Source organism: Apostichopus japonicus, chromosome 3 (genome assembly GCF_037975245.1).
Source record: "Apostichopus japonicus isolate 1M-3 chromosome 3, ASM3797524v1, whole genome shotgun sequence".
Taxonomy (NCBI): domain Eukaryota; kingdom Metazoa; phylum Echinodermata; class Holothuroidea; order Aspidochirotida; family Stichopodidae; genus Apostichopus; species Apostichopus japonicus.
Genome location: NC_092563.1, coordinates 3,509,152 through 3,527,057, shown reverse-complemented (window position 1 = coordinate 3,527,057; position 17,906 = coordinate 3,509,152). Strand labels below are relative to the sequence as shown.

General features: G+C 37.1%; 1 protein-coding gene across 1 annotated transcript; it reads right to left on the bottom strand.

The window, feature by feature from the left end:
- Positions 1-18: 18 nt before the first annotated feature.
- On the bottom strand, positions 19-17,636 carry LOC139960330 (mitochondrial inner membrane m-AAA protease component AFG3L2-like). Its single transcript, XM_071958632.1, has 15 exons — positions 17,332-17,636; positions 16,647-16,833; positions 15,896-16,164; positions 15,182-15,250; positions 14,020-14,144; positions 13,306-13,473; positions 12,802-12,904; positions 12,096-12,233; positions 11,560-11,713; positions 11,015-11,144; positions 4,812-5,020; positions 4,198-4,313; positions 3,517-3,717; positions 2,712-2,906; positions 19-1,686 (listed from the first exon to the last, which is right to left on the bottom strand). The coding sequence occupies exons 1-15, from the start codon at positions 17,419-17,421 to the stop codon at positions 1,465-1,467; spliced, it is 2,376 nt and encodes a 791-aa protein (XP_071814733.1). The 5' UTR covers positions 17,422-17,636; the 3' UTR covers positions 19-1,464.
- Between the last annotated feature and the right edge of the window lie 270 nt (positions 17,637-17,906).

Sequence of the window (17,906 nt, the reverse complement as noted above, 5' to 3'; positions counted from 1 at the left end):
AAAACAGAACACGGATGGTATTGTAAATGTTTGCATTTATTCAAAACTAGTATCCTTTCTTTCTTTACATCAGCTGGGGGGTGGGGTGGGGGGATTCATCAATTTTCAATACACTTTGTGACTTTCAGAGGAGCTGATGATGCAACTTCATGATGTTATGCCGACTTATCATTCTAATATTGCGTGCATAAGTAATAAGTTCAATTAGTCACCCATGTATCCAGATGTCACAATTCAGTGGAAAACCCTGACAAAATTAATGATCTATCCAAGTTAAAAGTGACCCAAAACTTTCCAGTTCTGGTCGTTAGGAACCTGTGTTCTCTTCAATTTGTAGCACATCCATCAACTTGACAAATTCTGTGAGCCAATAAGCCCAATCAAATAACACAATAAAAGTAACAACATGTGGATTTACAAAACCTGCTAATAGTTATGTAAATACTTTCAAGTTAAATACTTTCAGGTTAAAACTGAAGGCACTTTTTCTTTATCTTGATTGCATCTAAAACTGTCAGTATGAGCACATCTTCCAATGATACTGAAAACCTAAAATATATATTAACCATAGAAAATAAAGAAAAAAAAGTGCCATGAGCTCATATTTTGAGAAAACTTACATTCATGATATGTTTATTCAACAGTAATTTCTTACCACAAAACATATCCCAATGCTAGGATTTTACTTTTAAGTTCTTCAAAAATTATACTTCAAGGGCAAGGATATCCCCCATCCAGATTTCAGGTTGACATAAGATGAATATTTCATGACAAGACTAGCCTTCTTGGCAATTGGAACCTAACATAGGCTACAAATGTTTTATAGCCACAGGTCATCAATTAGCCATGCACATACAGTTGTGACTACATGCCAATCTGGCGGAAGAATTAATACCCAATGGTATGTCCTGCATATCCCAGATCATTAATGTGATATGTCTTTCTTCCCTGGATGGCAGCATTTAAGACTAATAAAAAGGAAAAGAGGAAAGACACCTCTGTTTACTTAAAACAGCAACAAATGTGCACACAATTTGAGAACTAAATTGAATCCAATGAGGTATATCTGGAATCACTCAAAATGCCCACATTTTTTTCTCTAAAATTCTTGACAGTTTCTCCAACAAATAACGTTCTCACTTTTAATATGACATTATGGCAAAAGTTAAGACTTCTAGTTTTCCTTAAAAGTTTTAGAACCGGTGAGGTATCTAAATTCATTCTGGTCTTATCATTCAAGATAGGTTATTAAAGTAAACCATATAATTCACAACAGTTTACATTCGTAATTATCTTCAATAACACACTTCTGTAGTAGTCGGGATGATACCACTAAACCTCTCTGTAAGTTATGCTGATGCACCATGAATCTTGGTGGGCAAATATTGTCCATTGTTGCCACAAGATCCCTCACTAGCTGATAGACACACCTCTTACTGTAATTCCTGTGTAAACAAAGTTTATTCACGCTACTTCCAAGGATGGCTTTTCTGGAGATGCCTTGCCTGCATCTTTTTGTTCGTTCCATCCTTCAAGTCCTTTCGGTAGAGAAGTGTCTTCTTCTACTCCGCCGGTTCCCTCCACAAATTCCTCGTAAGTTGACTTTTCCGCAAACGGTCTTTTCCCGAGGAGCTCGACCATGTCCTCTTTGTTTAGAACTTCCCTTTCGAGTAACCTCAAGGCAACCTACCAGAACCGAAGAAAACATTAAAAATGCGTAAAGTAAATCAACCATTCGATCCGATCGATAATTACAAAATCCACTGAGATGAGGAAAACAACATGGGCACTACTATTCTTGCAACAGCAACAAGGTAACCGAAATAATTTAAACGACTTTATATTTGCATCAAACGTAAGTTCACATTGTCCAATAAGAAAGGAAAGAGAAACAATGTAGATGTATGACGAAAACATTACGAATACAAGTTTTATAAACTATATCAGAGCTGACAACGCTGCTTCCTTCAAGTTCTCAAATGGATTATTAAGTGTGCAAGAAAAATGAAAATCTTTCATGACTGATGGAAGTTGACAGGTTGTTAATATACTTTCCATTTATGTTTCTCCTGGCTCCTTTCATGGCAAATCAGTTTAAAAACTTTTATTTTCCTGAATAGGAATTTGCGCTCTTGCCTACCAGAATTACGTGAATTGGCCTATGTGTCGCTCTACTCTTTAACATGCAGCTCAGATTTGGGACCCTTAAAAGGTCTCAGACCAAGATAAAATAGAAAAATTTCAAGGGAAGGCAGCACGTTTTGTAACTCGTGATTTCCGTAGGCAATCCAACGTCACTGAGATCTTAAAGACTTTGAAATGGGAACCCCTCATAGAAAGAAGGAAAAGGGCCAGACTCCATGTTTTTTTTATCAAATTATTAATGGCCTAGTTGCAGTCCCAAACGAGACTAATCCCTTCTTGAAACCAGGGAGACGTGGCCACAATACTCAAATTCCATGTAATCATCGTGCTTTTCAGTATAGTTTCTATCCTAGGACTATAAAAGACTGGAATACACAATCCTTGGCTGTTAAAGAGAGCCCTAGTCTTGAGGTGTTTAAAACTAGATTGCCCACGTATTGTTACTAGCACTGCTGCGCTGCATACCAACATCCTCGTTATGATACCTGTGAGAGATTTTTAACGAGTATTTAACAGAAACAAAAATTTTGTCCTTGATAACCCCAAAGCCATCGATCACAACTGACCTTTTCTACGTTTTCTTTATTTTGCTTCAAAAGCTGGAAGGTTCTGTCGAATGCTTCGCTGATCATGTTTCTTGCTTCTTCATCGATTAACCGTGCGGTCTCTTCGCTGTAAGGTTTCTCTAGGACCATGTCTCCTTGTTGAGGCATGTCGAATGATACATTACCTACTTTATCACTCATTCCATATTGCACAATCTGAAAGACGCGTTAGAAAAATTGGATCATTTTCAACCGAAAGATTTTTAAATTCATATATTGGGGCCAAAGTACAGAAAAGCATCCACACGCCATGAAAGGCAACTAGCTGTTTAATGTTAAAGGTCAATAAGGCATTCATCTTGGACTTTTTCTTGCATTCCAGTGACAATTACATATCAGTAACTTGCTACTAATGAAAGAGAGATTACCATGTTAGAACTTTTACTCAGTAAACCCTAATTTACCTTTCAGTGAAATTATCATTTTGTTCACCCTACCAATTATGCATGCAAACCACACCTTTTTATATTTCCTTATTTAAATGCAACCAATCAAATCACCTCTATCAAATGTTAAATGGTTGACGATAACAAACTTCTTTTTGAGGCATATTGTGCAATTAGCAAACTGTATAATCCAGTATTGTGACAATTAATTATTTCACCATAAAGATTGCACAGTGACTCGACTCGAGATTTCGACCCAACTTCAGACTGAAGTGACTTGTGACAACTCTGGTATAATTCAGAACAACGGAAATTGCCTCCAAAAATATGAATCCCTTAAAAAATTAAGGAAATTTCATTTTGAAGAATGACATTCATACCTGAGCATAGGCCATCTGTGTAACCTTCTTAAGGTCATCCTGGGCTCCTGTTGTTACCCTTCCAAAGAATATCTGTTCGGAAGCTCTGCCTCCTAGGGTCATACACATTCGGTCTAACAGCTGTTCTTTGGTGTAGAGGAACTGCTCTCTCGGCAAGTACTGCGCATAGCCAAGACCTTTACCCCTGGGGATGATAGATACCTGAGAAAGAATACAAATCGCTTTGTGAAAAATAAGGCAACAAAAGAAATATTGAAAAAGTGCTGCTATCTCTGGTGATCAATCAAGCTGTTGCCTCACCATGGACACGAAACGAATATGCAATGTGAACAATTTGAAAATGGAACAACATGAAAGCTCACAGGAATAACCGAAAAGCTAATAATTCAGACGTGAGAAATACTCTAATGAAGATTTTAAGAGACCTCTAAAATATTGTTAGAAAACTGATATATATTGTTAAGTATAATTTCAATCCTCCAACTAATCAACATAATGGCCATGTTCACTAAAATATCAATCAACTGTTAAGGCCCAAAAAGAGTGCTCACAAAGTGGTTGTTAGTTTATAGGAATGATCAAAATTTATACAAGACTTAATACTCATCTAGTTATAATTTCTTCCTTTCACTATATACAATATGCTACTATAAAACGACTATAAAACATCCTTTTGCTCACCTTAAGAAGGGGATCTGCAAATTCCAGAAACCAGCCAGCCACAGCATGTCCTGCTTCGTGGTAGGCCACGGTTTTCTTCTCTTCTGGTTGCAACACCTGAGTTTTCTTTTCAAGGCCTGTTAAAACAGAGCAAGCGAAATTTGCCACTGATCTTATACTGTCATGTAAGTGAGAAAACAAAAAGGGCAAAATCATAAGAATTCCACTCCTTTTGTCAGGTTAGTTGTAAGAAGTACATGCTCTTCACTTTATATGATGCATTACAATAACATTATGATGAAGTATTACAAAATGTAGAAAAGTGACATCTTATTTCTCCAGGGGGACAGAGTTAAAAGACAAGGAGAAAACAGAGCCGTGGGGAAGTGAGACAGGGTGGGGGGGGGGAATTTTTTACATCACTCTTCTAACAAATTCATTCACCCCCATGATCATTATGAAGGCAAGAGCTTATTGCAAAGGCCTCTTAATGCTGTCATATAAAAATTTGTTCCTAATTTTGGTTCTCAAAGGAAAATTTTTATTTTCTCTCCACCTCTCTCTCTCTCTCTAAATAAATGGTTGGTATAATACGTAACGTCTTTGATTATTACATGATCGAACAAACTACTGACCTGCTACTACCCTCTCAATGGCCTGCTCAAAGTGGGTCTGTTCGATGGAGTTGAGTCCGTACCTGGCAGCGATTAAGGCAGCCTCGTTGCACACGTTGGCCACATCGGCACCGGTAAAGCCTGGAGATAAGGCCGCTAGTTTCCTGGCCATGGCATCCTTATCCAAGGACGTCTTCAGACCGGCAAGATGGACTTTAAATATAGATGCTCTGATGGAATGAGAGTTTTAGAAATGAGACAAAACTGTGCTTACGTCGACCGGGACGTAAGTACTAATTTTTTTCCCAGAGAAGAAGAAAAGGAGCATTTTCAAGAATTCTCTACATGCCAGACTTAATTTTACCGAGGAATTACATACTATACCGAAGGTAGATGACACCCTCGTGAGCGTGAGGACCATTCTTTAAACAAGAGCATCAATGATGCAGTATCTCAATACTGGAAGTTTTAATTTTGATTCCTAATTTCAAATCTTTGCTCTGTCTCTACAATTATCAATATCAATCATGGTACAACAAATATATAACTTGCATTTTTGCTACTTTGCCACGAATAGTCTCTGCAGGTTACACTTTATCCTGCTAGTCTTGCCTTTAGCGCTTATTGCCTGTTAGTCGAAAGAACGACGTTGCAAGGTTTAGTAATGTCATAGAATATTTAAGAACTTGTTTTTCATGTGGTATCCTTCATCTTAGGTCAGTCTCTGTTGGACTTTTTGGTCATATAGTTTGATGTCAATGACAACAGCCAAATTAGAAGAGGCGAAGAACTCGACCATATTCTTGATGCCTGCCTTGAGAGCTAGGCCTATTGACCTACTGTATGTTAATGTAGACTGTAGTGGTGACTACCATCAAAACTGTGTCCACATCTAGATATCAAAACAACCCACGTTTTTCCATCTCAATTTTTCGGACATGCAGATTTCATGGATTTATGACTTGGAAAAAATAATGTAAAAGAAGATTACAAGTTTTTATATGCAAGTGATGGGTGGCCTCCTCTTCCCCTAATAGCCACCTCAGTTCCTCTCCATTTTGTTATTTTATTTTAATTCTTTGTACATTTGATGTCAAACATTACAGGTTCAAAAGAAAGCAAAACATACTTCTTATAACCTTATACATCTTAGACCTATATCCTTATAAATAAAACATAACCTTATACAATTTTTATTGTCTTATCAAAGTTGTGATGCTATGGCCGGCTCCTCTTTTATACGTACCCATCAAACAAACTTACCCTGGTCCTTCCTAGGAAAAGCTGTCTGAACACCAGTACAATGCTAATGTGGCTATCACTGAAAGCCTAATAGGCCTAGTGGCCTATATATATATATATATATATATATATATATTAGGTAAGTGATTGGAAGTAAAACAGCCAATGTTTGGTTTTTGCAGAGCTTTCGAGCAAAACTAGCTCTTCTTCAGTGCATGATCACCGAAAGTGACAAGGAGTAGCAGGAATTGAAACTGTTTTATAGAGGAGATGTCGGCAAGGTTGTAAGGGCAAAGCGACTTACTGATTTCTGCTGAATTGAGCAGAAGTTTTAGAAATTCGGATTATTTTAATCCGCGTCGGATTATTTTAATCCGATTCCGTCGTAATTGTAAAGGAATTGTTTTGGTTTATCTGGGACGGCAAATCGTTTCTGATGTTTAAACCGAATGGTGCCGTGGTCTTTAGGTTTAGTTCCCTGAAATTTTCTTTCGCTTTCCTAGATTTATCTGTCCAAGAATCGTTCTGGTCAATGGCAATAACACGCAAATTCTCAATTGAATGATTTTGGAGATTGAAGTGATTTGCAACAGGTTGGTAGATCTTTTTTGTTTTGATCGCCGATCTATGTTGTGTCATTCTCATTCTAAGAGTGTTTTTTGACTCTCCAATGTATTGTAAGTTACAAATATTGCAGTAGATGAGGTAAATGACATTTTTGGATAGGCAGTTAATTTTGTGCCGAATTTGGAACGTGCGTTTGGTTTGGTTGCTCTGAAAGGCCCCGGTCGAATCGACAAGTAAGCACGTTTTGCAATTTTGTGTACAGGGCGATGATCCTGTAGTTTCTGTTTTGCTTTCCCCTAATGGGGTGTGATCCCGAAAGGATGCCCGAACTAAGATATCCCGTAGGTTGCTGGGTCTTTTAAAAGCGATGACAGGTAATTCTGGGAATACTGATTTCAGGCGTTCGGTGCCTTGAAGTAGGTGAAAATTCTTCTGAATGATATTAGCCAGTGGTGGGAGACCAGGGTGGAATTCAGTAACCAATGGTACCCTTTTGGAACTGGTTTGACGAGTTTTGTACGTCAATGTTTCGGTACGGGGTTTGCTTTTAGCCTTTTTGATGGCATTTTCAATAGTACCCCGAAAATACTGTCTGTTTAGGAGGTGTTGTGACAGTTCTTTAGTGCGTGAATCAAAATCGACTTCAGATGAGCAAATGCGTCGAATGCGCAACGCTTGACTGTACGGAATATTTCTAGTACAGTGACGTGGATGGCAACTGCTTGGTAAGAGGTAGTTGTGCTTGTTCGTGGGTTTATTGAACAAAACCAAACATTGGCTGTTTTACTTCCAATCACTTACCTAATTTAATTATTGTATCTCACTCGAGATCCAGCCTTTCTCTAAATGCAGCATAGTTGTTTAACAGTTTTTCCGTTATTCCTATATATATATATATATATATATATATATATTTTTTTTTTTTTAATTGCACTAGGCCTACAGTAAATAGCCTTCAGAAATACAAGAATGTGTATACGTAATTATACAAAATACATGAAGGGCAATCAAACAAACTTATCATGGCCCTTGCTCTGAAAAGCTACCTGAACACCATTATAGTGTTCAACCGATTATGCATAACAGAAAATACCGATTACTGATTATTTTTTCATAATCGTACCGATTCCGATTATTTGAAAATGAGAAAATATCCCGTTTATACGAAATCGGCAATAAAGTTTGACAGAAACAATTATTGTTGTGATTTTCCCCAGTTTCCTTTTGCTTCGTTGTTATACAAGGCTCTAAGGTACCATTTTGTATGTACCAAATTACCTCTGGAGTTTCTCGGAAAGATTTTTTTTTTTTTAAATTTCCAAAATACGGAGATATGACATCCTACCTAGTCAGCACTGTGCTAAGCGAATGGCCTAACCACCTCGACGTAAATGTCACCTGTTAATGGCTTGAAATGGGCTACGAATAGTTACTCAAAATATCCATCTCAAAAAGTATCTCAGACAAACCATCCATCTGCAATCTTTACCAAAGTGTAAATTTTAATGACATATTGCCTTCATTCCGACAATATTTTGTACTTATTTTCAGTATTATACCGTTTATGAACAAATAGAAATGTTACGAACTTGAAGTTAAACATACCTATTCGTTACCTATATAACTCCATTCAGGTTCAATTAGAATGTGTAAGCTTAGGCCAATCAAACTGAAAAACAAATTGTACCATCGTAACTTGTTTAAAATTACTCTAAAATGTAATACCAGATTGATGTAAAGAAATAATAACAACTAGAAACTACTCCAATATAAAATATAACATTCCCTCTATAAGACATATCACTTACATTACCTTCCAAACAAATGCCGATTTCCAGCAAATTGAAAGTTGTAAACTAAGCTACGCATTTTTTTTTTTTTTTTTTTGCAAACCGATGGTTAGGCTACATTTCCCATTGACTTAGTGTGGTTGTTAGGCTAACATGTGGTCGAAGATTGCAGTTTCCGTGGATATTTTTAGTTTTTATTTGCGACACAACTAGAGCGAATAAACAGATGTCAAGTTTAGATTTCCATGCAGTTGATTTAGTGTGAAGTAAGGCTACTATGTGGTCGGAGATTTGTGAGGATTTTAGGTTATTTTCGCTGGTACTGCAGGCCGTAATTTACCACGGGAAGTTCCCGGTGATTGTGCGCGACCCTCTTGCACTGCTTCAAATTTTGATGCGGGGTGAGAAAACTGCAAGATTCGCGATGCAACTGCAATTCCTAGCTAAAGCAAACGCATGTCACAATTAATTTTACACAGACACCTGATATAAAGAGGGCGATTTTTTTATATTTCATTTTTCTTTTTCGCACTCGTAATTGTGCTTTAGGAGGGCTTTTTAGCACTTGCGAGGGCGAATCGCCCATTGCCTCCGCTTATTTCCTACCCTGTCCAGCACATTCCTGAATTCGCGAAATTGCTATTGCTGCTATGCTTACTGTGCCAAGAAATATGCAGCCAATAACCACGAAGGAAGCAAAATCGGCGACCCTGGCAGCCTAATTTGATGAAAGTATACACTGTGAAAGACGTATAGGGGGTGCCTTTTTTTAATATTTCGTAGTAAAAGAACAAACCTAATTCATCAGTTGATATTTTCAACTTCCATATGTTTTTGAATAATGATATTTTCACCTTCCATATGTTTTTGAATAATCGGTATGACATAACTGGTATTCCACGTAATTTTTACCGATACCGATTATGTACCGATTATGCAATATTCGTACCGATTCCGATTCCGATTAGGTTAATCGGTTGAACACTACACCAGTACTATCCTTAAATGGATGTTACGTAGAATTCAGCAGTACAGAATGTAATTAGCATGCAATACACTAACACCTCGCGTACCTAACTACAGAACAGAAAATTGTTCGCGAGGGTAGCCATTTTCGTATATCTAACATGTAGCTGTTATGAGTCATAGCCAATCTGCTACAAAACAGACTTGGGGGCGGGGCTTAATCATCAAAAACGGACCTTTTTACTAAAAGTAGGGGCGGCAGCTGAGTGTTGTTTTAAGAAAGAAAAATCATTTAAACATCAAATAAAGCAAATAAAAGCCATTAAATGTCATATATATGTAGTAAAATTCTTATTAATACCTACCTGTAAACAACAAATGGAAGTTTAAAATTTTAATAAAATATATAATACATAGGACCCTATCTTAGACGATACCACTGTTGAAAGACAGTTCTATTCTATTCTCTTTCATAAAACATAAGTTTTGGAGCGTGTGCAAAACAGCTGTGTCAAAGTGTGTTTTCAGTCCAAATTGGCCCGATTTGGACATAAATCGGTGAAAAAGTCACAGAATGAGATACAATTCTGGAATAAAAAATAGTAACTTTTGTTGGTCTATATGATATATTCTTGCTCTGGAAATTCCAGAGAAAAAGAACTTTGTTTGAAGACGCTGAAAAATTTTTAAGAGAAGAGAAAGTCCCACTTACTGTTACAATATCTCTATACATGTAATGTATTGAGATAAAAAGTGAGACTTCAATTCGGCTTTCAGCATTTTAAGTGACTCCCAGCATAACAGTGACCTTCAGCTGACCTTCCCGTACTAAATGTTTTCTGTCTTTTTTTTAAAGGCAAAAATAGCCTAACACAGAATAGATTGACTTGAAGGTTGCCACACTTAAAAACTCACAGGCTTATAGTGAGTCCTATCTTGTACTCAAACTCTACCACAGTTGCCTGTACTGGTACTCGTGGATTTGTACTCGTACTTGGGAAGTTTTGAGTAGTTGAATAGGAATAAGTGTCAAGATATCAAATTTATACTGCTTCTTAGAAGCAATGTACTCCTACTCATACCGTGATGGAATTCTAGTTAGGCACCGTGTAAAGGTAGGATGCCGAGGGGGCTGCAGCATTACTGCAGCCAGGGCTCTGCAATTTCACAAAATAGGTAATGTAGTTTCACTCAGTAGGCAGTGTTAGTCTGCTAAGATAATCCCTATTGTCTGATATCGATTTCATCCTAGCTCAGCAGGAATTTGCAGCTACTGCGGCTTTTCTCTTTGATATGGTGTCTTACACTTGTTATCATACCCATACCAATTCTATAAGTCTGCTTTCAACAAGGTGTATATAGGTATTTAGCCAGGAGCTACAACACTCTCATACTAGATGTATTCTAGATGTCTAGCTACTGAATCTCTCTGTTTTACTGTATAAGACTTCATACCTTCCTTTGATGCCAGGGGCTCCTAAGCAACACTCTCATACTAGATGTATTCTATATGTCTAGTTACTGTTTATCTCCCTTTCACTGTTTAAGACTACATACCTTCCCTTGATTTCTGGGGCTCCTAAGTAACACTCTCATACTAGATGTATTCAAGATGTCTAGTTACTGAATATCTCTCTTTCACTGTTTAAGACTACGTACCTCCCCTTGATGTCTGGGGCTCCTAAGTATATTTGTCTGTCGAACCTCCCAGGCCTCATCAGAGCAGGATCCAATATATCCGGTCTGTTAGTACCAGCTAAGACAATGACATTAGTAGTTGTATTAAACCCTGAAAGATAAAAGGAAAAAAATAAACAGAACAAAGAGTGAACAGGAGCAGAGAGATCGGAGGGTCAAACGGTTTTCTGCAAAGCTAAGAGAATCAGTTTTTTCTCCAGTTATGTTAGGTAGATTACAAAATGGTCAACAAAGTCAACATTTTTTTTACAACTGATAAACTGCTATATATTTGAGGATATATTCTGGACATGTCCTCATTACCTGGGACTACCGCTGAAGAAAGAGAACTTCAAGATTGACTACTTTGGGAATTTATTACCAATTTCTAGCACAGCATAAATTTTGAGACAAATACCTGGTATTTTTTTATCCATTTTTATCGCATCAATCTTTTTCATAGATATTAAATTTAAATAGTACTACGAAAATAAAAGAAGAGATCAAGACTCAAGGATAATCCTTACCATCCATTTCTACAAGAAGTTGATTCAATGTATTCTCTTGTTCACTTTGTCCTCCAAAGTTGCTTCTCCCTCTCTTCCTGCCGACAGCATCGATTTCATCCATAAACAGAATACAAGGGGCATTTTTCCTGGCCATCGCAAACATATCTCGTACCTGAGACAAGGAGAGTTGAAAGAAAATGTGAGAGTGATGACAAGCCTTGTGGTAAAAGAAGGAATATCTGTGCCAACATTTACCTGTCCAAATCTCAAATCACTTGTATTTATCCTATTTTGAAAAAATTGATAATGCATGGAATAAAAATGTAAACCTTATTTTTTTATATAGTTATAACTAATTATTATAATATCAAAAATTATATTATTATTATTTTAATATTATATGGTTAAACCAAATGTCTCTACGAGACTGTAATAACAAGCCTTAAAGTTAGTAACGAGGCAAAAGTTGTTACAGTTATGCTACCATCGCTTTGAATTGCTCAGAGAATAAGTACAAATGAGGGAAAAGGATTAAAGAAGACTCTTAAGCTCACCCTTGACGGTCCGACACCGACGAACATCTCCAAAAACTCTGAGCCGTTAACTGTAATGAAGGGGACGTTTGCTTCACCTGCTGTGGCCTTAGCGAGAAGTGTTTTACCCGTCCCTGGTGGACCAGAAAGAATGGCACCCTAAAACAGAGAACAACAATGGGAAAAATATATTAGTGAAACACCAAAAACCAGTTACGCCATTACTTGCCAATGATTATTGCAATAATATTAAAACAATAATTTAAACTGAATGTAAATGTTTTGTTGCATGTCATCATCCCATTAACTATCCACTGTGAGCATGAAAATATTCTTGTGGGCTGCAGTGAAATTTCTTCCCAATCCTTGGGCTGCAACATGTAAGGATGTACCTACTCTGGTGTAAAAAATTATGCTACATGGTAATTAATACGATCAGTAGGTCTTACATGTGCATTGTCCATTTGTTACCATGGTGACAAATATTATGTCATATGGGAAATCATAAAATTAGCAAGTTCTACATGTGCATTGTCTATCTGTTACCACAAACAAGCTAAACATACTTAATCATCCCAATCATGTAACATAAGTGGTTGCAGAATGTTTGTCCACAGGTAGCACTTCTCCTTCCTACTCATATAAGCCACCAATCTAAAGAAATGAACTGTAAGAGACAAAGACTTACGATTAGAATTGACAAAAATTACAGATCCATCAGCCTTACCTTTGGTATCCTTGCTCCTAAATTGTGGTATTGTTGTGGATTCTTCAGGAAATTGACAAATTCCATAATTTCAATTTTAGCCTCTTCGCAACCAGCAACGTCTCTAAAATAATGAAATGGTAATACCTTACAATATTATAGGCTATATTTTAGTGCTCTAGGATGGCACAGCAAGTAGTTTAAGTTGTTGGACGGATTCCCTGGGTATCACTTCCATAGGTCAATACAGTTTAGGGAGGAGAAGAAACCGTTCAAACCAGAAATGTTCATTCAAATGTTCAAAACCAACGATGAGACATCCACAAACTCAGACAAGACCAGCTCCAATATGAGGAATGGATTTCGAACATGATTGTGTAATCGTCACTGAACCAGACAAAAGTCTAATATAATAATAATGATGATAATGATAGAAAATTATCCTTGATTTGTGAGACTTTATTATTATTATTATTATTATTTTTGTTGTTGTATATGACAGCAACAGAAAGGACGCATGATTACTTGAATCTGATTCCAACGTCCTCCTTGATGATCTTGGCCGTGCTCTCGCCGAACCCAAAGATACCGCCCCTCCTCCCCCCTCTGCCTCCAGCTGCTGCGTTGGTACGGAAGAGGTAGAGGAAGAACCCGATCATCAGTGCAGTCGGAATCAAACTCATCAGAAACGACCTGGAAAGGGAAAGTGAAGGAGTTGAGAAATAGAGGCGAAAAGAAACGGGCGGTAAACCTGGACCGGCTGGTACCGTGTTACCAATTCAGTCTTACGTGCAGAGTTGTATACCAGAACTGGCTATCATCATGTCAACATTTCTATAATATATCAGGTAGAGTTGAGACAAGATAAAAAGTCTCTGTATTCTATTGTTGACTACAGTCATTTCCAGTGAGTGTAAACGACTTTTGAGTCAAGTCAACGACTTTCAAGAGTCACTATGTGTTTAACCTCTATCGGGAAAAACAATTGGGGACCAACTTATTTAAGTCACCACAGTGGTTTAGGATATTAGGGACTTAGATTCATGATTCCTTATCATACTCAATAAAGAGCGTTAGCTTAACGCCTACCTAGTATGGTACAACAAGAAGGCAACAGTCTTGAGGAGACAGGTTGGCTTGTTCTTGAAAAGTGTCAGTCATTTTGCCCTTTTTATTCCCACCGAAACACACAAACAATCCATTAATTTAAATAACATGCAACAACACAGACAAACATACCCATCACTTTCTGAGCCGTAAACCAACGGGAGAAAGTTTGGCGGTTCAATGCCAAGGTCAAGCTGAGCATTCTCCATATTTCTTTCAAAAGTGTCCACGCTTCCAATGTTGAACCAGACATACCTCTGAAAAGTTTAACAGTAGAAAAATAATCTGATCTCGTTGAAAACACATTTTCTTTCTTTTTTTTTAGGTCAAAATATTCATTCATCTCAAATCATTGAGGTTTTTTTGCAAGAAAAAGGAAAAGAAAAATGGAGCAGAAGAAGGATATACATTAATTTAAGGCAAGGATCATTTCAAAATCCCCGTAACCCAAACATATCGCTACCAATGTTAAACCAGACATACCTCTTAAAAGTTTAACAGTGGAAAATACATCTGATCTCGTTGTAAACACATTTTCTTTATTTTTTTTGGTCAAATATTCATTCATCTCAAATCATTGAGCTTTTTTTGCAAGAAAAAGAGAAACAAAACAAAAGAAGGATAAACATTAATTTAAGGCAAAGGTTCATTTCAAAATCCACATAACCCAAACATATCTCTAAATCTTTCTGCAACATTTAACACCAACTTCAATTGCAACTGTGTCAACCAGGTTCTAAACAATAATTCTTTACCAATTGATGTTCACATTAAAAATACTTATCTCAACATGCAAGAATATCAGAAACATAACTGCATGACACAGTTCCTAGTTATACTGCATATTTTACACAGAAAAACATTCGATACAATAGTAGTGAGATTATACTAAAATACTAAGTGACAAAAAATAACTTGAAATTGATCAATTACTTACATTTTCTCTTTATGACCAGTTAAGTATCCCAGTTTTCATTACAAACCTAGTGATATGTGGCAGGAATCATTTTTAAGGGTTTCCTTGGAGTATCACATATATACAATCCTAATCATTTTTACATGAGAAAGTAAAAAGCCATTTTGTGAAGGGACAGCCTTTATGATGGCATTGGTTGGCCGACAAGAGAATTTGTTGTACCTTCCATAAAAATACAATAATCATGCTGTTGTATTACCAACTTTTTTTTCGGAGGCAATATTAAATGATCGTCCTGGAGGTCGTCCATGGTACAGTGGGTAATCTTGTTTGAAAATACAGCACTTTGAAAATAGATGTGATATTTAAAGAACTCACCCCTTTCATGTGACCTGGTTTGAGCCAGACACGCACATACTTCTTGTTAACCACTTCTAACTTCTCAACCTGAAGTAGTCATTTTCCACAGCAAAGTAAGAACAAGAAACAAAAGAAATTTAATCTATATGAAATGAGTTGCTTCACTGACTTGGAAATGATAAACACAAAATTTGGAAATATAAACCCTGTACCATTCTAACACAAAGCAAAAACTGGTTGCCATTCCAGATGATTTGGCTCCCTCGTTATTGACCAGATTTATGAAAAATTGTGTCATATTTACCAAGGATTAAAGACATGCCTCAAGTCTTTAATAAATTAAATACAGCATTTATCAGTCTGCCTTTGAACGAAAGTTATATCTAACGACAACTCAAAGATGCAATAATTTACATATCTTTGCTTTGACAAAATCTAGGAAGATATATGAACTCCATCAATTGCAAACATAACATAGTTGTTTCATGACAGTATGTATTGCCTTTGTAACATTTGACTCAAAAGACCAATATAACACTAGCAGACTAACCATTTGAAGACCAATGGCAAAAATTTATAAAATTTGAAATGCCAGCTGAGATTCAGGTACTGAACTTTGCAAGTATCCAGCCCACAGATTTTGTTATATTTATTATAGTTAAACGGGAGACTACTGCCTCGGAAAATAAGAAGGAAAAAATAAATAAAAATAAAATAAAGATAAAGACAAACCTGTCCAGCTGCCAGATAATCCGTTGAAAACTCTTTCCAAGTAATCTCTGGAGCTGATCCACCCATCATCACCCATGAGAAGGCTGCCAAGCCACCAATGGTAATTGCGGCGCTTAACAGCAACTGGTTTCTATTGTTCTCATCAATTGGGGGTCGACCCCCTGTTCCACCCTTCCCTGCCGGTTGAAAGAGACTCCTCCACATATCCTCTGCTGACTTCTGACTGTTTTCAGGTTCCTGTCTACCTCTAGATCCAGGTTTAGTAGATTCTACAAAGACCAAATTTCAAAAATTTGATCGACCAGATTATGAAAGTTTCGTCATTTTTACCGAATAGTCATACTGTATTTACAAGAAAAAACCTGTTAATGTTGACAATAAGAAATACAAGAGAATACTTTAGTGTTCAAATTGTGTGCAGCTAGTTTTAAGGCTCTGCATGTCTCTTTTAAAACACTATGGCTCCTGTGTACAAAAACTACTATACATCTTCAAACTTTGGTAATTGAAATTTGACCAATTTGCATAGTCATTTTACAGTATGATACCGGATAATTTGATTCCCTGAATGGTGGGAAATTTTTTCTACTATAGTTGCTAAAATCTACTCAAAAACTGAGAAACCATGTTACGAAGAAGTTTTCTGAAGTTGACTTGCTTCTTATTCCCCCTCCCCCCACCCCCCACATAGGGTCTCACTGCTGCAACTTTATATATACTTGGCAGAAATCCTACAAGGTTGATGCCTTACCAGGTGGTTTTGGTGCTGGTTCTCCCTGTCCTTTGGGCTTAGAGGCACCTTTGGAACCACCAGGAAAGAACTTTTCAAAGCCTTTAGGTGGCTTGCTATAGACCTTTTGCCATGAATTAATGAAACCCTGCCATGACGAGAGAAACGTCTTTCTCTGTCCAGTATCCTTCAGAAAGTATGTGGTTGTCTGGAGAAAAGAAAAGAGCGTAAAGAACAAACAAATAATTAAATCAGTGATTGGAAAATGTATATTCATGGAAATAGGGTAGAAAATCTGTGAAGTTTGAAGAGTCATTTGTAAAAGGCCTCTACTGATTATGTTTCAAACATCAATGCACATCGTAACATACTAGTAATACTATTACTGTAGAAGGGAATAATTTTTGCAGTATCCCATTGCAAAAAGCAAAGCATGGAAGCAGAGAATTTACAAGAGACAAAGCTCAGAGCCTGCAAAATTCTATGCACAATTTTAAAGCTGCATTATCCAATGAGGGGTAGCCTAGGCCCTGGATGTACTTTATGGACAAGGCCCTTTGGCCCGAAAATTAGAGAAAACTGGATAGGCTAGGTCTAAGCCAATTTATTTTAAATTAAACAGTGAATAAGTGCTGCGGATGCAGTTACACTAAACATTTAAATTAATCTACCTAAGCTTGGCGGGTAACGCAAAAAGAAGACCAACCTGTTTGGAATAAGTTCTGCATGGGCACCGTGTTTGTGCTCTCATAATTTTCGCAATGTTAGCGTTCAGGCCGGTAATCCTAAACGCCATGTTTTAGTGGCTTATTCTACTCCCCGGTGGCGTTAAATATACAATTGGAGTAGCCTATAATTTAGGTTTGTATTTTCTGTTGAAGCGATCATCTGAATTTCATGGAGGGATGAATCCGACTTCTTGTGCTTGTTGTCTGTTTCTTTTCTTAGTTACACCTGATTCCGCAGTGCTTCAGAAGCCAGATGATATAACAGTTTGTACAAATGATGTAATTCGCGAAAAAGTTGGGGTTGAAGATAGCGTGCACTCGTTGTGTTTGAAGATAGTTTTCGAAAAGCTCACGTAGCATACCGTTATCCTTCGCAGTTCACTAAACTGAGGCCTGTCGTCATTTTTATGAACATAGAACGGTAACTTAGTTTCATAAGCCATAACTAAGTGCACCATGATATACTTTTCATGTGAATTTCAATGATCATGGTTGCCTTTATCTGTGAGCCATGAATAAAATCGGGGATTGCCCAGTCACCTTTCTTCAAAGA